Source organism: Colias croceus, chromosome 26 (assembly GCF_905220415.1).
Source record: "Colias croceus chromosome 26, ilColCroc2.1".
Taxonomy (NCBI): domain Eukaryota; kingdom Metazoa; phylum Arthropoda; class Insecta; order Lepidoptera; family Pieridae; genus Colias; species Colias croceus.
In genome coordinates this window covers 7060728-7077289 of record NC_059562.1, presented here as the reverse complement: position 1 = coordinate 7077289, position 16562 = coordinate 7060728, and the positions used below count along the sequence as shown (strand labels likewise).

The window sequence follows — 16562 nt, the reverse complement described above, 5'->3', positions numbered from 1 at the left end:
AAACAAACTTCAGCTTTATAATATTAGTATATTATATTATAATACCTACATCATTACATGGAATACATATTTTTGCATACAGGCACCTATAGAATACAATTTATTCTTAAAAAAACAATATTTGGGATCTAGAAATGATTGACGACGCGGACGTGGTCACTAAGCGACATAATCACTTGAAGAATAAAGAAAAATAATATTTTTCGTAATTTGTTTCTAATAGATAATACTTCTAACTGTCTCTTGATGTAATTCTTCATTAGATTGAATAACATAAGCGCCTAAATTACAGATGTAAGATATCGTAAAAGTAAATTCCACTTCACTCACACAGCGTAAATTTATTATAATCTATCCCAACATTTTATATAGATGTAGATTTTTACTCATAATATTTTGAAAAACAACTCGCAAAGTCCAGTCAAGCGATTGATTTCAAGAGAAAAAGCGCCCCAAAGGTTCCCTTTGTGAAATAATCACGGAATCTTCCCAGCCGTGTATTGTGCAAAAATGGAAAATTATTATGAACAAGAACCCTTAAAAGTTCTAAATTGCGACGAGACGGGAAAATTTATAATGTTCCTCGCTGTTCGTCACTTTACGTGTTTAATATAGTTGATAGATATTTCTAATTTGTATTTTCATGACGTTTTTAATTTACGTTTTTTTCAGTGAAGAGTTGGGTATTTGAGCGGGGAAAATTAAATATAAATACTGAAACTGGCAAGGGAAAAGCTCTTTTTGCTTTTCCATCTACCGCATTTACTTCTTCTATTAAGTATTATTAGTTTATGGTTAACAATTTACATAATTATATAAAACCTATTTGAAATTAGAACCTGTTAGAACCTATTTTAATTATCGTTTCAATTATAAATTTATTTTATAGGTCCTAATATTTTTTTATAGGACCTACGTCTAATAGAAGAAAATACAAATTTTAAAACTCCATGTTATAGACAAAGACGGCTGTTTTTGCCCTTTAAAAATCGTTTATTATGTACATATAATTTGAAATATTCATGAGAATTGTGTTATAATATATTTTCTCTAGAATTCATTTAATTTACTCTATACATACACATATATCTACACAACTTTCTACTATCATGAACATCTAAATAATAACACTACTTTAAAACATATACTATCACAATTTTAACCACTATAGTTAAAACTTTACTGAGTCTAGTTCTTCTCTCTTCAACCAATTTTCATCAAACGCGAATATTTTTCTCAGTTTTCCTAAAGAGCTTGAAGCAAGATTTTAATTACAGTTCGCAAATCAACGATGAGGCAAAACAATTGAAATGGTAAAGGTCTACGTAAATTCTATCGAGATAGACTTTGTAACAGATTCACTCTAGGGCATTAAAAATATTCTGTTGGGAGCACTTTAATTAAGTGCTTAAGTGGGTGGTATGTGTGGTAAGGTAATAATTATAGTATGCTATTTCTGTATCAATAATTAAAAAACACGTTAATAATATGGAAATAGGTTTCGTTTGTGAATTGTGAACGGGAAAGTTATCTAGGTTAATATCTCATGATTTTGGAAATGAAGATGAGATGAAACAAACTAGAAATTATTTTTTTTGATGGATTAAGTAGGTATATGATGAATAGATCGATGCTACTTAAATTAGATGTGGTTGTTTTTAACATAAAAATGAACTATTTTTCTCTATATTTATATGTACTATGATTTACCTAGTAGTACAATTTCTAGAAATCAGTTCAGTCGATCAAAAGATAACAGCCTACAAATTAACATACCTCTGATACTAAACAATCTAAACGCACATGATATTTTAACATTACAAATCAAAACTAATTAATGTGACAACCGTACTATACTGTCTATCAGTACGTAACTAATACTGTCTATCAGCAATATCACAATATAGTACTAAAGATTGTTACAAGCAATTAATTTCTCTTGTACATAGATTAATAGATATGAAACGTCGCGAACACAAGCACAATTATACATAGCAGCGACGTGGAATAACCCCAAATTTCTGAGTTCCTGGTAATCGTGATTACTTCCTTTTAAAGTATGTGTATTGCTGTTTATATTGTGTGCTTGTTTCTATATTTACGAATAATTTTAACGTATTTTTACGAATGTATTTAATGTAAAAAAGAAATTACTAAGAATTGTTTTAACCGACTTCAAAAAAAAGGAGGAGGTTATCAATTCGGCCGGTATATTTTTTTTTTTTATGTATGTACACCGATTAATCCGAGGTTTCTGAACCGATTTACGTGATTCTTTTTTTGTTCGATGCGGGATGGTGTCGAATTGGTCGAATTTTATTCGGATAGGCCCAGTAGTTTTTATTTTATGAGCATTTTTGTCTGTAGGTATTTGTAAATTTTGCTAGTGCAAGTTTGAAGTCGGTTGTTTTTAACGCAGTTATCACTTGTACTAGATATTTATCGTTTGTGATTTTTTCTTTCTTTACTAGGTAATAATTTTATTATTATATTATGACAAACTAACTCAATAATAATTGAATCTGTTTAGCAAAAATGAACAATAATAAATATTAAAATGATATTTTTCTTGGTATTCGTCGATCACAGGTCTGCTGGTTTACTCATAAATAAATGGAATAAAAACTAGGAGATACAATAAAAGTTATAATTAGATGAACTCCGAGCCAGACGGCTTACTGTGAACTGGAAAATTATGTCTGATTTAAAGTTGGAATGTTGCTATTTTGACCAAAATTTCATTGCGTTATAACGTAATTATTACAGTATTTATCTAGTTATATACTAAACTAGCTTTCCACCTGCGGCCTCGCCCGCATAGTCCCCGTTCCCGTGGGATTTCCGGGATAAAACCTAGCCTATGTTGCTCAGTGAAGATGCAGCTTTCGAATGGTGAAAGAATTTTTGAAATCAGTCCAGTAGTTTATGCGTGAAAACCATACGTACATACATAATTACAAACCTTTCCTCTTTTTAATATTAGTATAGAAGTATAAATTACGATGACAACTCGAAAACGTAAATTTTAAAAGGATCACTTGGTGAAAATCGATCTTTTCATTCTCAAATGCGTTTCTCTGCACGTATACCTATTTGAAATATACATTCGACAATTCTGCAGTAGGTGTGGAAACGGTATAATATGCATCATCCCGACGTGGAGAGATCATTTTACTATGAAAGATTTGTTGCGTGTTAACATTATAGAATTTATAATATGCATATAACATTTGCGGTTAAACGTGTAAGAATAATAATAATATATAATCATTTTGGATATTTTATTACTGATAAAAACGTACGTTTCAGTTAAAGACTATCAACGATTACTATTTTACTTCTTAATAATATAAGCCATCGCTTGTTATTTACTAACATTTGTAGAAGCTTCTAAGTTGTAAGACTTCTGTGTTTGATAATTATGTAGATATGTATCTATTTTCTTATTAAATCAGTGACATATAGCAAGTTTCTTATAATAATTATACTGTATACCGATTTAATTTAGATAAAACTAATTTTATTAAAACATCACAAAGTGAACAAGTAAATAGAGATTGCAGTATGTAAAAGCATTTCGAAGTTAAATAAAGTGTGTCAGCCAAGTGAGATGATCGGGAGCTAGCACTCAGCAGGTGACGCGAACTTTGGCTCAATAAGGTGCTTGAAACAGTGGCCGTTTGTTTGAATAAATTCGTTTTTGGATATTTCGAATATACAGGGTAGTACTAAAACTCAAACATTTATTTATTCAATTGGACTTCTTCTAGAAGCACTTTTGAATCGTTATAACAGTTTAAACATTTAATTTAAATTTTCACTGATATCTTTGTGTCTGTGTAATTGTAAATGGAAGACACAGGCTGCTGAAAATCAGTTCTTACTATCTTAAGAGCCTGGGTCACTTTGATTTGTAAAATTATTTCCTATGTTAAAATAAATTATTTAGGTATCTATTAATTTGTTTATTTTTAATACCATCGATTCAAAAAGCACTATCTATGAAGAATGACATACCTAGTTGCTCTTTTAAAATCAGTGTCGATTTTGGTTTTTTGAATAGCGCTAGTAAACAGGGGAAAAAAATAAATTTTATTGTTATCTGTTCGTTGTTCATAACTATGAACTATAAATATAAAAATAATATACTAATTAAGTAGATGGTGAAACCTCACACTTCAAATACTTATTTATGTAACCTGTATTAAAATAAACAATTTTATCTAAAATGCAAATACTTTCGTTGTCAATAATTTTTTTTATGAAATACGATAATTCCTTCTTTCAGCAGACTGTAACTTATTTAATATAATAATTTTAGTAGAAATAACAAATACACATGCCACATAAATATCTGTCGAGCTATAGCTGCCACGTGTCATGCGTATTTAACTTCCATATTTTCGTCTGAGCGACACCCGACAGTCATAAGCATTATTATTAATAAAATGGCGTCAGTGCCTTTAAATATAGGAAGAGAAAAACTAAAAGAAGAGATATATGAAATATGATAAGATATTACAACAGATTATATCTAACTTGCTTTCCAAAAACCGTGAAAGCAGTATGAGATTCGGTGCATTAGTTTTTGAGTATACAGATAGAACAGCTGATGTATGTAGTGAAGAGCTTCTGTAATATTATCGTTTTTATCAAGCAGGTACTTTATACCTATATACCAAATGGGGTTCGAAGTTATAGAAACGATTTAATATGAGATTAAAAGTACCTAATACAATATACCTACATTAATAATTTATTCCTTAGAGAATTAAACCAACTAAATGCTCTAAGATTTATTCCGATATAATCATAAACTAAAATACATTTTACTACGGTCAACGATTTAAAGTTTTCAATTGAAACTATGGTCGAACGGTCAAGAGACGACGTTCTCAAACTAACGACTCTTATAAGTTCGATCGACTGCACGGATCGAGATAAAAATACATTTAAAACTTGTAATACAAAAATAAAGTTAATAATTATCTCTACAGATGCCTACTTGAAACTAGTTTATAATATTATTATGTAGACGAAGACTGTGTAATTATACAGGGTGTCCCACTATTGGTATACTAAGCGCGAAGTTGCTTGTAGTTTTGCATACACTGAACACGTAAAAAAAACTTAAGCAACAAAATTACGCCAAAAATTTTTTTCTTAATTTTTCCTTAAAATCCATGTTTTCGTCTCCAGCTTCGAGCAGCCGGCATATACCGCTTCGCTAATGTGAGCATTTTGTCTTTGAAAACATAATCTCAAACGATATAGGTACGTAGCTCACGTGCGGGTGGCAAAGTTGAGCGGGTTGCTTGTTAGGGGTGTACACTGTACAATGTACATATAGAGTTTTAAGAATTCATCTATTTGTCAATTAAAAAATTGTCTGGAATTTTATAAGTATTTTTTACGTACTCAGCGTATGCAAAACTATAACCTATATATATATATAATACCGTTGCTGGGACACCCTGTATATAATATTCACTATTATAATAATATTCACTACTTTCAAGCAGGATATTATCTGAACAACGCTTATATTATCCACTGTCCACGTCCAATTTTAAGATCACAGTTGCGCCGGAAATTTAAAACAATCAACACAAAATGGCGTTTGTTAAAATCAAGTTACACAGAGACCTCTCCAGAGTGCTCCACTCTTGTTTCTCTTGAATTTATTCGTTTAACTGTAGTGCCTATTGTTTTATATTCTCCAGCCTTTTGCCAGAATGTACAGTCGAGTTTTAAATGACTTTATTTAGTTTTTTGGGTGGATTCAAAGGTTTTTTGACAATTATGATGTTATATAAAGTTTTGTACATAGTTAAGAATATTAAAAACTTTTATATGTAATCTAAGATTATAATATAAATATCTTCTTTTATAACATTCTGGTATAAATAATTACGGAATTACTTTACTGATCTTGAAACATTATTACATGTCTAATGTATCTAATGTATTTACAAATTATAAAATAATATTATGTATATTTATGCACCTATTTAGGTTTCTTTATCAGTTATCTACACATTTAAAACTTTGCTTATTTTAATTGTGTAATGAACTAAATTCAAGACCACATAAGACTGTAGGATGTATTATCTCGCCTACTTCAAGTCACAAAAAACTGTTAGAAAGTGATTCACAAACATTATTTTCATTGTAAGAAAGAGTTCATCTCTACGGTAATATTGCTATGAAAGTATCAAATCTTTTCTGTCCTCGTATCCATGCCATGTTCCAAAAAATGAAGAAAACATGAAAATATATAAGAAAAAACCAATAAAAAAATAAATAAGCGGTAATAGAAGCAATACCTTCGTCCCGGGTGCCACTTACGCTTATGTAAAGGTACATTTAAAGGGTTGTGTTCTTTGGATAGGTATTTCTTTCAATAGTAGTTCTTTATATTTGTGATGAATTGGTTTTCAATACAGATTGTATAGGTGGAAATCTTTTAGTGGAACCTTTGAGGGTTTTGGTCGGATTTTTCTGAATAATTTAGTATAGCTGTTGACGGCTATTTCAACGTAGGTATATTAAGACCCGATTTCACCAATATTTTCTAAATCAGAGATTTATTAATCGAGCTTCAAAATAAACATGTATTTTAACATCGTTGTCAACTCTTCAGGTCCCAAGAAGGAAATCTAACAGCCGTTTATCAAATCGACCTTTAACTGAGCGACTCACTTATCATTCATTCGTATTTTAAGCCGCCCGAAACAAAATGTCATAGTTGACAATGCCATAGTTTCGCACATTAGGGCTATTTGTTCTAGTTGTATAATAACTGTCATGTTTGGTAATTCGACTAAATCGAGATGTTCTGATACAGTATAAAATTTAATAATCATGTAGTAACTTTTACGTTTACTGGTTTATATGTCAAACGATTTGGTCGTTACCATGGTTACAAATGTTTGATGTTATTTGGAGATTGTTTTGTTGTGATTTTTCTTGTGTTATTTTAATTTTATTTTGAGTTGAATAAATACAATAATGTTGAAGAAAAATCGCGGTTCAATTTCACTTGGTAGAAGGTAAACTGGATCTGGTTGAAATTACGAAAAAAAATTCGGAGTCCGAAGGAAAGTGGAGAGATATCTCATACTAGAAGAGCAATTAACAAGAAAAATAAAGACAAAGATAAAAGAAAGCAGTAAATTAATAGTAAATTCTTGTTCGTAATAACCTAGTATCTAGTTGTTATAACCAATTTATTGAATGATGTTGATAGGTACAATCTAAGGGTACAATAAAAATGTTTTATAAAAACACAAGTTTTATTTATTTAGGTAACTAACATGAAAAATTACATATTTCTATAACAATGTCACATTTAAATTAAATTAGGATCATCATCATCGTCAGCCCATATACGTTCTCACTGCTGGGACATGGGATTGGTAGTGCTAACTTAAACTTAAACACGGTAAGGGATCAGGTCATTATCCACCACGCTATCTTATGATATGTCGGTTTCCTCACAATGTTTTTCACCACTGAGCCATCACTGCACTGCACTACAATAAGCAGTTGGTCTGTAGGTGAAACTGATTGATTCCTAAAACAGAATTTAAAATTAAGATAAGTAGGTACATTTCATAATCATGAGGAGGCCTGAGCCTTACCTGAGTAGTGGTGAAGTTTACATTTGAAGTACCTATATTGGTATTCAATCAAGTATTCAATACTAGATTTGACATGACTCACAGGATTATTATGGTTTAATTGAAAATAATACAGTATGTAGGAAGGAACCTTTTATGCACATAAATATAAATATTACCTCACGAGATAGTTTTACTTACAGATCCGACGGTTATTCGAGTTTATCTTCAATTAATTGCAATACTTCCAAAACCGATTGTTTTGATAAACGAAATCTTGTACTAAAATCAACATCATCATATTCTACGAAACAATGACGACCTCTTTATAAATTCTGGGCCGTCGCGTTCGCACTATATAATCCAAATTATACAAATCATCCAACACATCTTCATTTTCAAAAATAAAATAGTATGCAGAGTCCATCTTGACAGCAAGAAAACATCAAATCATTTTTTCTAATCGCTTGTTAAAAATTTAAAGAGCCTCTATGCCAGTAATTAAATATGATGCCGTGTTAAGGAAACTAAACCTCGATTAGGTCATGGTGGGACACTCTCTTACATTGATGTCCCGTTAAAAGAGTTAACAACGTGTTAAACTAACTAACAGAGCTTGGTGAAACTGGGCCTAAGTGTGTAAAGTATAGATCGGCCAGTATGACATACAGAATACTTAGGAATCATTTCATTGATTTTGAGGACAAAAAACACTTTGCAATATAATTAACTCGGTTAATACATTTATTTCAAATTATATAAATAATTGGTAATAGTAAATCAAGCATTTTTTAAATAAAGAGGATGTACATAAAAAAAGATCGTATGTGCCAAGCACACGTGTCAGAAGTGAAACTTCTTTGGCAAGATGCAAGCATACCAAAATCGTCGCCTTACTTCATGACGTGACGGTATTGCCATGACGAGACATTGAAATTTTACTCTCAACGCGCCTAAAGATGTTTCTCTTCAAAACTACTAAATAAATTATATGCTATGATTAACTATAGGTAATATGTAGGTAATAATTGTTTTTAATAAAATGTTATTAATTTTCAGAGTGGTGGTGTGATGTTTTCACCTTTGGGACGCTTGAGAGTTGCACAGGCTGTGAGGAAACAGGTAATAACAATATTATCTATTCTAATATTATAAAGCTGAAGTTTGTTTGTTTGTTTGAACGCGCTAATCTCGGGAACTACTGGTCCGATTTGAAAAATTATTTCAGTGTTAGATAGCTCATTTATCGAGGAAGGCTAGGCTATATATCATCACGCTAATAATAATATAATTTATCCTTCCAATCAATAACGACCAATACGATACTAATAAAATTGGACCATTAAATAAACCAACAAAAATAACTCGGCCATTGTACTTAATCGAACTTGTTTCAATACGTCTTCAATCTCATCGTTTTGGATACAGGCCAAGGAGACAAACTTATTTACATATTTGATGCGCTATTTTTATTTTGGCGAAATGCTATCGGAGTAATGTATTGCGGTTTTAGGAAGTCACAGTTATATGGAATGGTAGGGAGATATGGGAATCTTGAATGTTTATAATTTTTTGGTCAATTATTACCTACCTGCCTCTCGTAGGTCAGCTGTGAAAATTCCTGTTTTTTGTGTCTTATTAAATCGTTGAGGAGAAATCAAATGTCATGTTCATTAAATGGACTACTGTTATAGTCTATATCATCTATATGTAAATAATACTTGTTTATAGTTCCCCTTAAAATATGTTAAATATTTTATTTTATTGGAGCTTTCTAAAGCTCTGTCATACTTAGTTGAAAATTTTCCACTTGGTCTTAAAATATTCAATTTCTAATAATGACAGACTAAACAAATCCGGAATAAAAGTGAAGTCCCGTGTCCCCTAGTGGGGTAAGGGGCAGATGCATTATGCATACATCTGTTTCACTGATCGATTTTCTTTAGCGACAAGTAGCTGATCAGCCTTCTGTGTCCTGCCAGACCGAGACATTTTCAGAATAAACTAAATTTAAATTATAAAATATTCCAAAAATTAAAACACGTTTTTAAAAAATACGTCTATGACAACTCATTTAAAGTAGCTTCCTCAAAATAGCAACTGCTTTATACATATATTTAGATATCAAACTAAGAAAATTATTGTCTGTTTTATTAATTTTATTTTTACCTATTGACTGACATAATATAAGTAGGTATATCATTTTCCCAAGCTAGTTTTAAATTTTAATAACGAAAAATTTTATATTAAGTACCTAACTACCATCATACTTAAACATTTTTTTGTAGGTACTATTAACTAAGTTTCAAATACCAATTTACAACATTCACAGATAAGCCAGCTTCCCGTGATCAGCTCAGAAGCGACCCCGCTGCAGGCGCCGCTGTGCTATCAACTGATCTGCCCGCCGCTCGCGCCGCTCCCCGCCTGCGCACCCTGCGAGCTGCCGCCGCCGTACGCTATGTATCCTATGCCTTATGAAAGTAAGACCTTTTTTAATATTGTGACATTAAAATGCCCAAAATATGCCATATTTTGATTTATATGGGTAGATAGACTTTTATGTGCTAATATACAATGTAGCTATAGTATTTTTTATGTTGTTTACAAAAGTATTTCAATGTTATGTTCAGCTAATTATTGTTTATAAAACATAAGACTATTTTATAAACGCTTATTTACAAAGAAATACGTACGTTTATAAATTCTAATTTAAATTTCATATTGAATTCTTTCCAATTTATCCTTATAAATTATAATGTACCTATAACTTAATTCATCTGTAAAATTACAACTCACCGAATAGTCAATTTTTAATTTCTAAAGACAACTAAAACGAAGCAATAGACTTATTTAATAGACAATAGATATGCCTGTTTCAGCGGGCCCACTGTACGGGCCGCCCGCGCAGTTCACGCTGGTGCCCGCTCCATACAGCACCGCGTGTTGCGAGCCAGCATGCTGCGCACCGCTCGACAAGCAGCCCCGCATCCCACCGCCCCCACTGCACCCAGCTTTCATCTACTAACTTACTTCTTAGGGCGCATTTCCACTATGTCGTAGTGATTCATTTGTCGACGACTGTCGTCTCTAGCTGTTCCCTAAACGATTGTTTATAATATGTCTGCAATTGTTTGGGAACACACGAGTAAACGAGACGATAATATTTTTGACGTGGCTACGATAGAGCCATCAAGTTTTAGTTGTAACGATTTTACGACTATCGTGCATCAGTCTGCAAAAAATGTCGCAGACGACACTAAATCGTTCCATCTATATGTGAACACCTCCATTAAAACATAAAAGACACGACACTTTAAAATACACGATTAGCGGTCGTCAGGACAAAGTGGGAACGCGCCCTTATTCAGCGCTCATTTTAATTTAAGTCTGTATCTTTTGTAACTACGGAATTATAATGGATTGTAAGAAGCTTAGCTTACGTGACAGATTATGTGTCGAAGTCGGATATCTTTAGTTTAAGTTTTGGTACTCTATGCGCTTCGTACAAACAGTTGTTATCTACATGCGTAATATAATAGTTGTGTGTAGATTCCAGTCTCCAGTCATTCCTTTCGCTCGAGTCTTCCAAATATCATGCTCAAATTGGGTTCGCTTATCGTTAACAGTTGAACGAGAAATATCAGAAATAGGTTCTGAAGTGATGCAAGAAGTGTTCAAGGTTTAGAAAATAATTGTCTATCGAGTTAGTTTTCGAGAATTTATCAGACGTGTCGTTGTTAGTTTCGTTAATTAGTGGTACTGTATCGCTTTTGAATTTTTCGTTGAAGCCACCGTCGCTCGTTATATTAGGATTAGCAGCGTGATTTTTGAATTTACACTCGATGAAAACCTAACGATTCAAAATAAATGTATCGATGTACTTAACTTAGATATATATTGTCTCTCGATGTGACGTATGTTAAGGCTTGTACGAATATTGTCGTCACGGGTCCTCGCGAAGGAGGGCGCGTGATGGACGCTGTATTCTAAACCGTAGCTAAATATTAACTCGTGAGCACGTGTCTCAGCGAAACTTCGATACGGTGACACGGGATTGTGTTATACATGTAGCCGAGTCGATTGTTGTTATAATAGGTAAATAATAGTAACATATAGATTCTGTTATATTTGGTATCTTGTTAAAAATAACCGCACAAAGTAAAGAGGACAAAGTTATCGCTAGCCATAAAGTTTTCATACGTTGTTGAGATCGCTTGTTATCCTTTTAAAGGAGTTACGTTTAACAATAGCAATAAAATATAAAATAATTAATTTGTTGCCCTAATATAGAACAGAGAACCTATTTTTAGTAGTTTAGTTTTAGATGATATTGACAATGAATTATATCTGGGGTCCAAAGTGTGATAGATAATGTGAATCTTGAAATTCTGCTGAATTCGGCTCGAAAAAGCGAAGCATCAAGGATATTTCACTATTCACATTTCCACTGCTGTTATATCATTGTGTTGGTTTTTATATTGTTTCAAAATGATTCGAAACCCCGTTGTTGACACTCCAGGACCAATTACTTTGGTAGATTTTTGAATTATCACTGTAAAATTCAATTGCACACCCGGTAGACGGCAATATTTTGATGAATTTAACGATTTCAATATATAATTATATTTTCATGTTTTATAATGCCTTGTTTTATAAGCAGGGGCGCATTTATGTACAATATTTTCAGAAAGGATTATTCTATTCGCTTCATCTACATAATATCATATATAAATATGTATAATATTTCATTAAATTTATAATCGTTAAGTTTACAGTATATGTTTATTGTTTATGTTACAATATAAATATTTTAATTAAATATATCTTCGTTTACTCGATTTCATAAGTAACATTGACTACAAATTGCGCTTCATACTTTCCTAGACCACGTTCCAGCTTATTATCAAATTAGTATATAACGAGCCTAATAACAATTTTGGAGTCTGTTTCAACAAAAATATCTAGCTTTGATGTTTTCAAAGCTATTAATTCTGTCTGGGTTATTTGTCAGACTATTGAAGATGAACATGATTGTATTACCTACACAATTGAGAGAAAGTTATACGATGATGTGTAATACTAAATTCGTTTCAGAACAAGATTAGGAGGGATTGAAAAGAAAGATAAAGATTATGAAGTTAAATATTTTTTTAAATAATATTTTTTTTTGCAACATTCTACTTTCATTTGTAGCTAGGAAAATCAGAACATTGTGAAACAGACCCTCAAAGTTTTAGGCTCTCAAATATCTAAAAGTATTTTTCTAATACTCTTAAATGTATCTTATCTAATATCATTATCAACATCTGTAGATCCTAGGCTTCAAATATTAACTAATTATAGTCTAACTGAAAACGCTGTCAATTTACTATCTTGGACTTGTACTACTATATTATAGCATTTAAGTGTAGCTATAATTATTATTACTTTATCCTTTACTCTAATCTATTTATTATTGCCTGCTTCTTTATTTTGTCTATTCTCAATGATTATATTCTGATCGTTTAATTTGTAATCTATTTTGGAAATTGAACGTGTTGTGATTTGTTTAAAGGTATATTGTGATCACTCAAATGCAGCTAATTTTAGACCTATTTTAAGTAAAATATCACTTATCTATCAGCTTGGTTTTTGCTATAAATATATGCCCCAATATAAATGTGTTCTTATCACGACGATAAAACATTAACGATTTCATTTCGTTCTCATTAACCGGCATATATTTGTGGCAATTAGTCTATCTAACTATGTGGCCTAGACACTTACTGCCTGACATATCGGATATATTAGAAATCACTACGCTATAGTTTTTATTTTACGTGTATCTGTATATAAACTTTCGCTAGACGTATTTGAATTTTAACTGATGTAAATTAGACAATATTAATGTAACCGAACCTAGATGTCTTAATTATTATCTTCTATATAAGCGATCACTTCATCGATATTGTTAAGCGCTTAGTATTAATGTGATGTCTATTGTGGTAGTCAAGTTTAAACTTTTTAAATATTTCTACAAATAGCATGAGCCTGTTGTCGATGTGAATTTTAATAATCTATTTCGTAAATGTCTATTACAGTGTTGCTTGATGTCGTACCTCTTAAAATTACAGAATTTATAAATATTCTAAATTTCCTCGTATCAGAACTTTTAATCTTACCAGTGTATTGATCGTGTAGTAGCTTCGTTTCGTTTTTGCTGTTGTTATCATCAGAACTGTTGCGATTCTATGTTGTTGAATGAAGAGTAGATGTCAGTATTGGTCTCAAAGTAGCCGTCCTGTGACGAACATTTGTTTGGTCTAAGGCCCTGATGTACTTTTATATTGATTCCGTGGTAAATATTATCCGTCTGATTGAAGCATAGGTTATACAGGGACAAAGACAATACATGTGGTTGGAATGGCGTAAGGGAATAAGGAAAGGCGACTGTAATGTTCGTTACATGTACTCGTATCTATGCTTTTTGGCTGTTACATTTTGCAATCGATCGTTGACGTTATGTTTAACAATAGTATCAGATTTATTACCTTCATAACCACAAATTTTACATAAATTATAACAATGTGTTTTAGAGTGAAATTTCTCTATTAAATTTTTAGAGTAATAACGAAAAGGCATACTAATGTTCGTCAAAATGTGCAGTTGTTTATAAAGTACGTAAGTACGCCAACAACAAAACGTTGTCCAGTCATTATAATGTTTAGAAAGCTATATATTTGTTAAATATTTGTCCCCTACATCAGTAAGAATTTTTATAAACCTTTACAAATTTGTAGTCCGACGTTTTGGTTATGATCGTTCTACCCTTTTAGATGCTAAAGATGTATCGCAGATTATTTTCTTCGTAAAAACATTTCATAGCTGTATTTTAACTGTTGACTACTTTTAAGAAGTCTATTTTAAAATGCTACGCGTCGAAAACTGTTATACGACCATTTAGGCTGATGTATTGAAAACGATAATAATACAAAATAAATAAATAAAAGAAAATACTAAAAAAATCTAAGTGTGAATCTATTTATGTGTATTTGTAGATCGATATACGTAATGAATATTCATAAAAGTCTATGTGTTTAGATATTGCTAAAAATATTCCACAGATAACTAAATAAGATATTATTATAGATATTATATTAGAAGTAAACGCTACTAACGACTAGGGATACTGGAATAGTAACGCTCCGTGATCATAATCTATCATTGCGCACATAATGTTATATTATTATACGAATTATTGTAAGTGGAATATACTGTCGAATATAAAGCATCGTATCATCGAATGTAGGTGATTGTTGATAGATATTTATAATTATCGTCTAGCTATTATATGTGATATTGTTATTGGAATAATAGATATTTTAAAGGCTAATATGATAATTAATTCTATATTCTCCTTGTTGACTTTTGTGTAATAGAATAAAAGCGTTTTAAGACATACTGTAAGAATACAGAATGGTTGGGTTTGGTGTGTTTTGGTGTGAAGTGAAGTATTCGTTCGTTCTCTTACATTTAATTATTTCCTAATTTTCAGTACAAATTAGCAGAGACCCACAGAATAGTCTACAAAATTATATTTTTTAGAATTATTGTTTTTTTTTAAATATCAGTACAAATGAACAGAGATGAACAGAATAGTCTATATGTTTCATAAAGTTGTTTTTTTTAACAAATAATAAAGCTGACTATATGCAATGTTTACGTGCATCATCTGATTTGGAAAATGTTGATCTCACAGTATAAAGTGTATAATAAATTGTTTTATTCTTGGAGGGTAGAAGGAAATATGTGCGTAATACAACTCTGATACTAGATGGCGTTATATTAAACTTTCTTAACACGGAAAGGATCTTTTTAGTTCATATTATTCAGGCCTTAGTATATTATTTATTATGTTCAACTGACGAAGCATCCATTTTAAACTGTATAATGTATATTAATAATAATTTATAAACTTGAATACTTATTGGAACAAATTGTGAAGCGCCCTCTGTAGTTTAAAAATGTAAACCATTTCAATAAATACCAACAATTTTCTTTGATTTTTGTATTTTATTGTATAAGTTTAAATTAAAATATGTAAGGGAACGAATGAATCAGAATGGAAAGTGGTAAAAGCATAACAAAGACGTTTGTAGTATAGATAAAATTTCGATTTGCTCAACGTTTATTTTGTATCTGGTCTTTCACTGTTATTTATTTATCGATACATTGATAATTAATCTATTTTATATTATATTAGTTATTAAGTTTATAAATTATTACGATCATTGAGTACAGTTTATTTGATAAAAATACCTGCAAAAAATATATTTTAAATATTTCTATGAAGATTGCAAGAATTTACGATAATTTTACAAAATAACTTACCTATATTTTATTACCCAACATACCCTTAGATTTATAATTTTGTAATACCCCTATTTTATTTTGTGTTTATGAAAACAACTCGAACGCAAAATTAATCATATAAAGTCATGATTTATATCTATTATAGTTATTAATTAAAATAATTTAATTATAAGATATTTTTAAGTACACTATGTTTTTAAGTTAGTTATAAGTATCAATGTATCGGTAAACATAACTTCAAAATTTCGCAATCAACTTCCTATCAAAGCAATATAAACAGAGTTCATATCAAAGTCGCGACATCGATACTAAATATATATAAGTACAATAAATGAAGCAATAACGAATAATGTATTATGTAAGTCACGTATAATAAAATAATTATAATATAAATGGCTTTTTATTTATCACTCTTCATACCGCACGAAATCCCTGAACAGTATCCCATACATACGTAACCAGCCTTAGTCGCATATAGGATATTACAGGGTACGATTGTGTTTATTGTTTACTAGCTTACCGACCGCGGCTTCGCCCGCTTTTTCTAAAACCTGTATAATAAATTATATACTAAAACCTTCCTCT

The 16562-nt window shown here is 30.9% G+C and overlaps 1 protein-coding gene across 1 annotated transcript in view; it reads left to right on the top strand.

Moving 5' to 3' along the window:
• Positions 1 to 15876, top strand: part of LOC123703586 (protein boule-like) — a 40016-nt gene extending 24140 nt beyond the window's left edge. The window contains exons 2-4 of the mRNA XM_045651673.1: positions 8682 to 8744; positions 9955 to 10105; positions 10490 to 15876. Coding sequence (XP_045507629.1) covers positions 8682 to 8744; positions 9955 to 10105; positions 10490 to 10650 — 375 coding nt within the window. The 3' untranslated portion in view covers positions 10651 to 15876. The remainder of the gene's footprint in view (positions 1 to 8681; positions 8745 to 9954; positions 10106 to 10489) is intronic.
• The last annotated feature ends 686 nt before the right edge of the window (positions 15877 to 16562 follow it).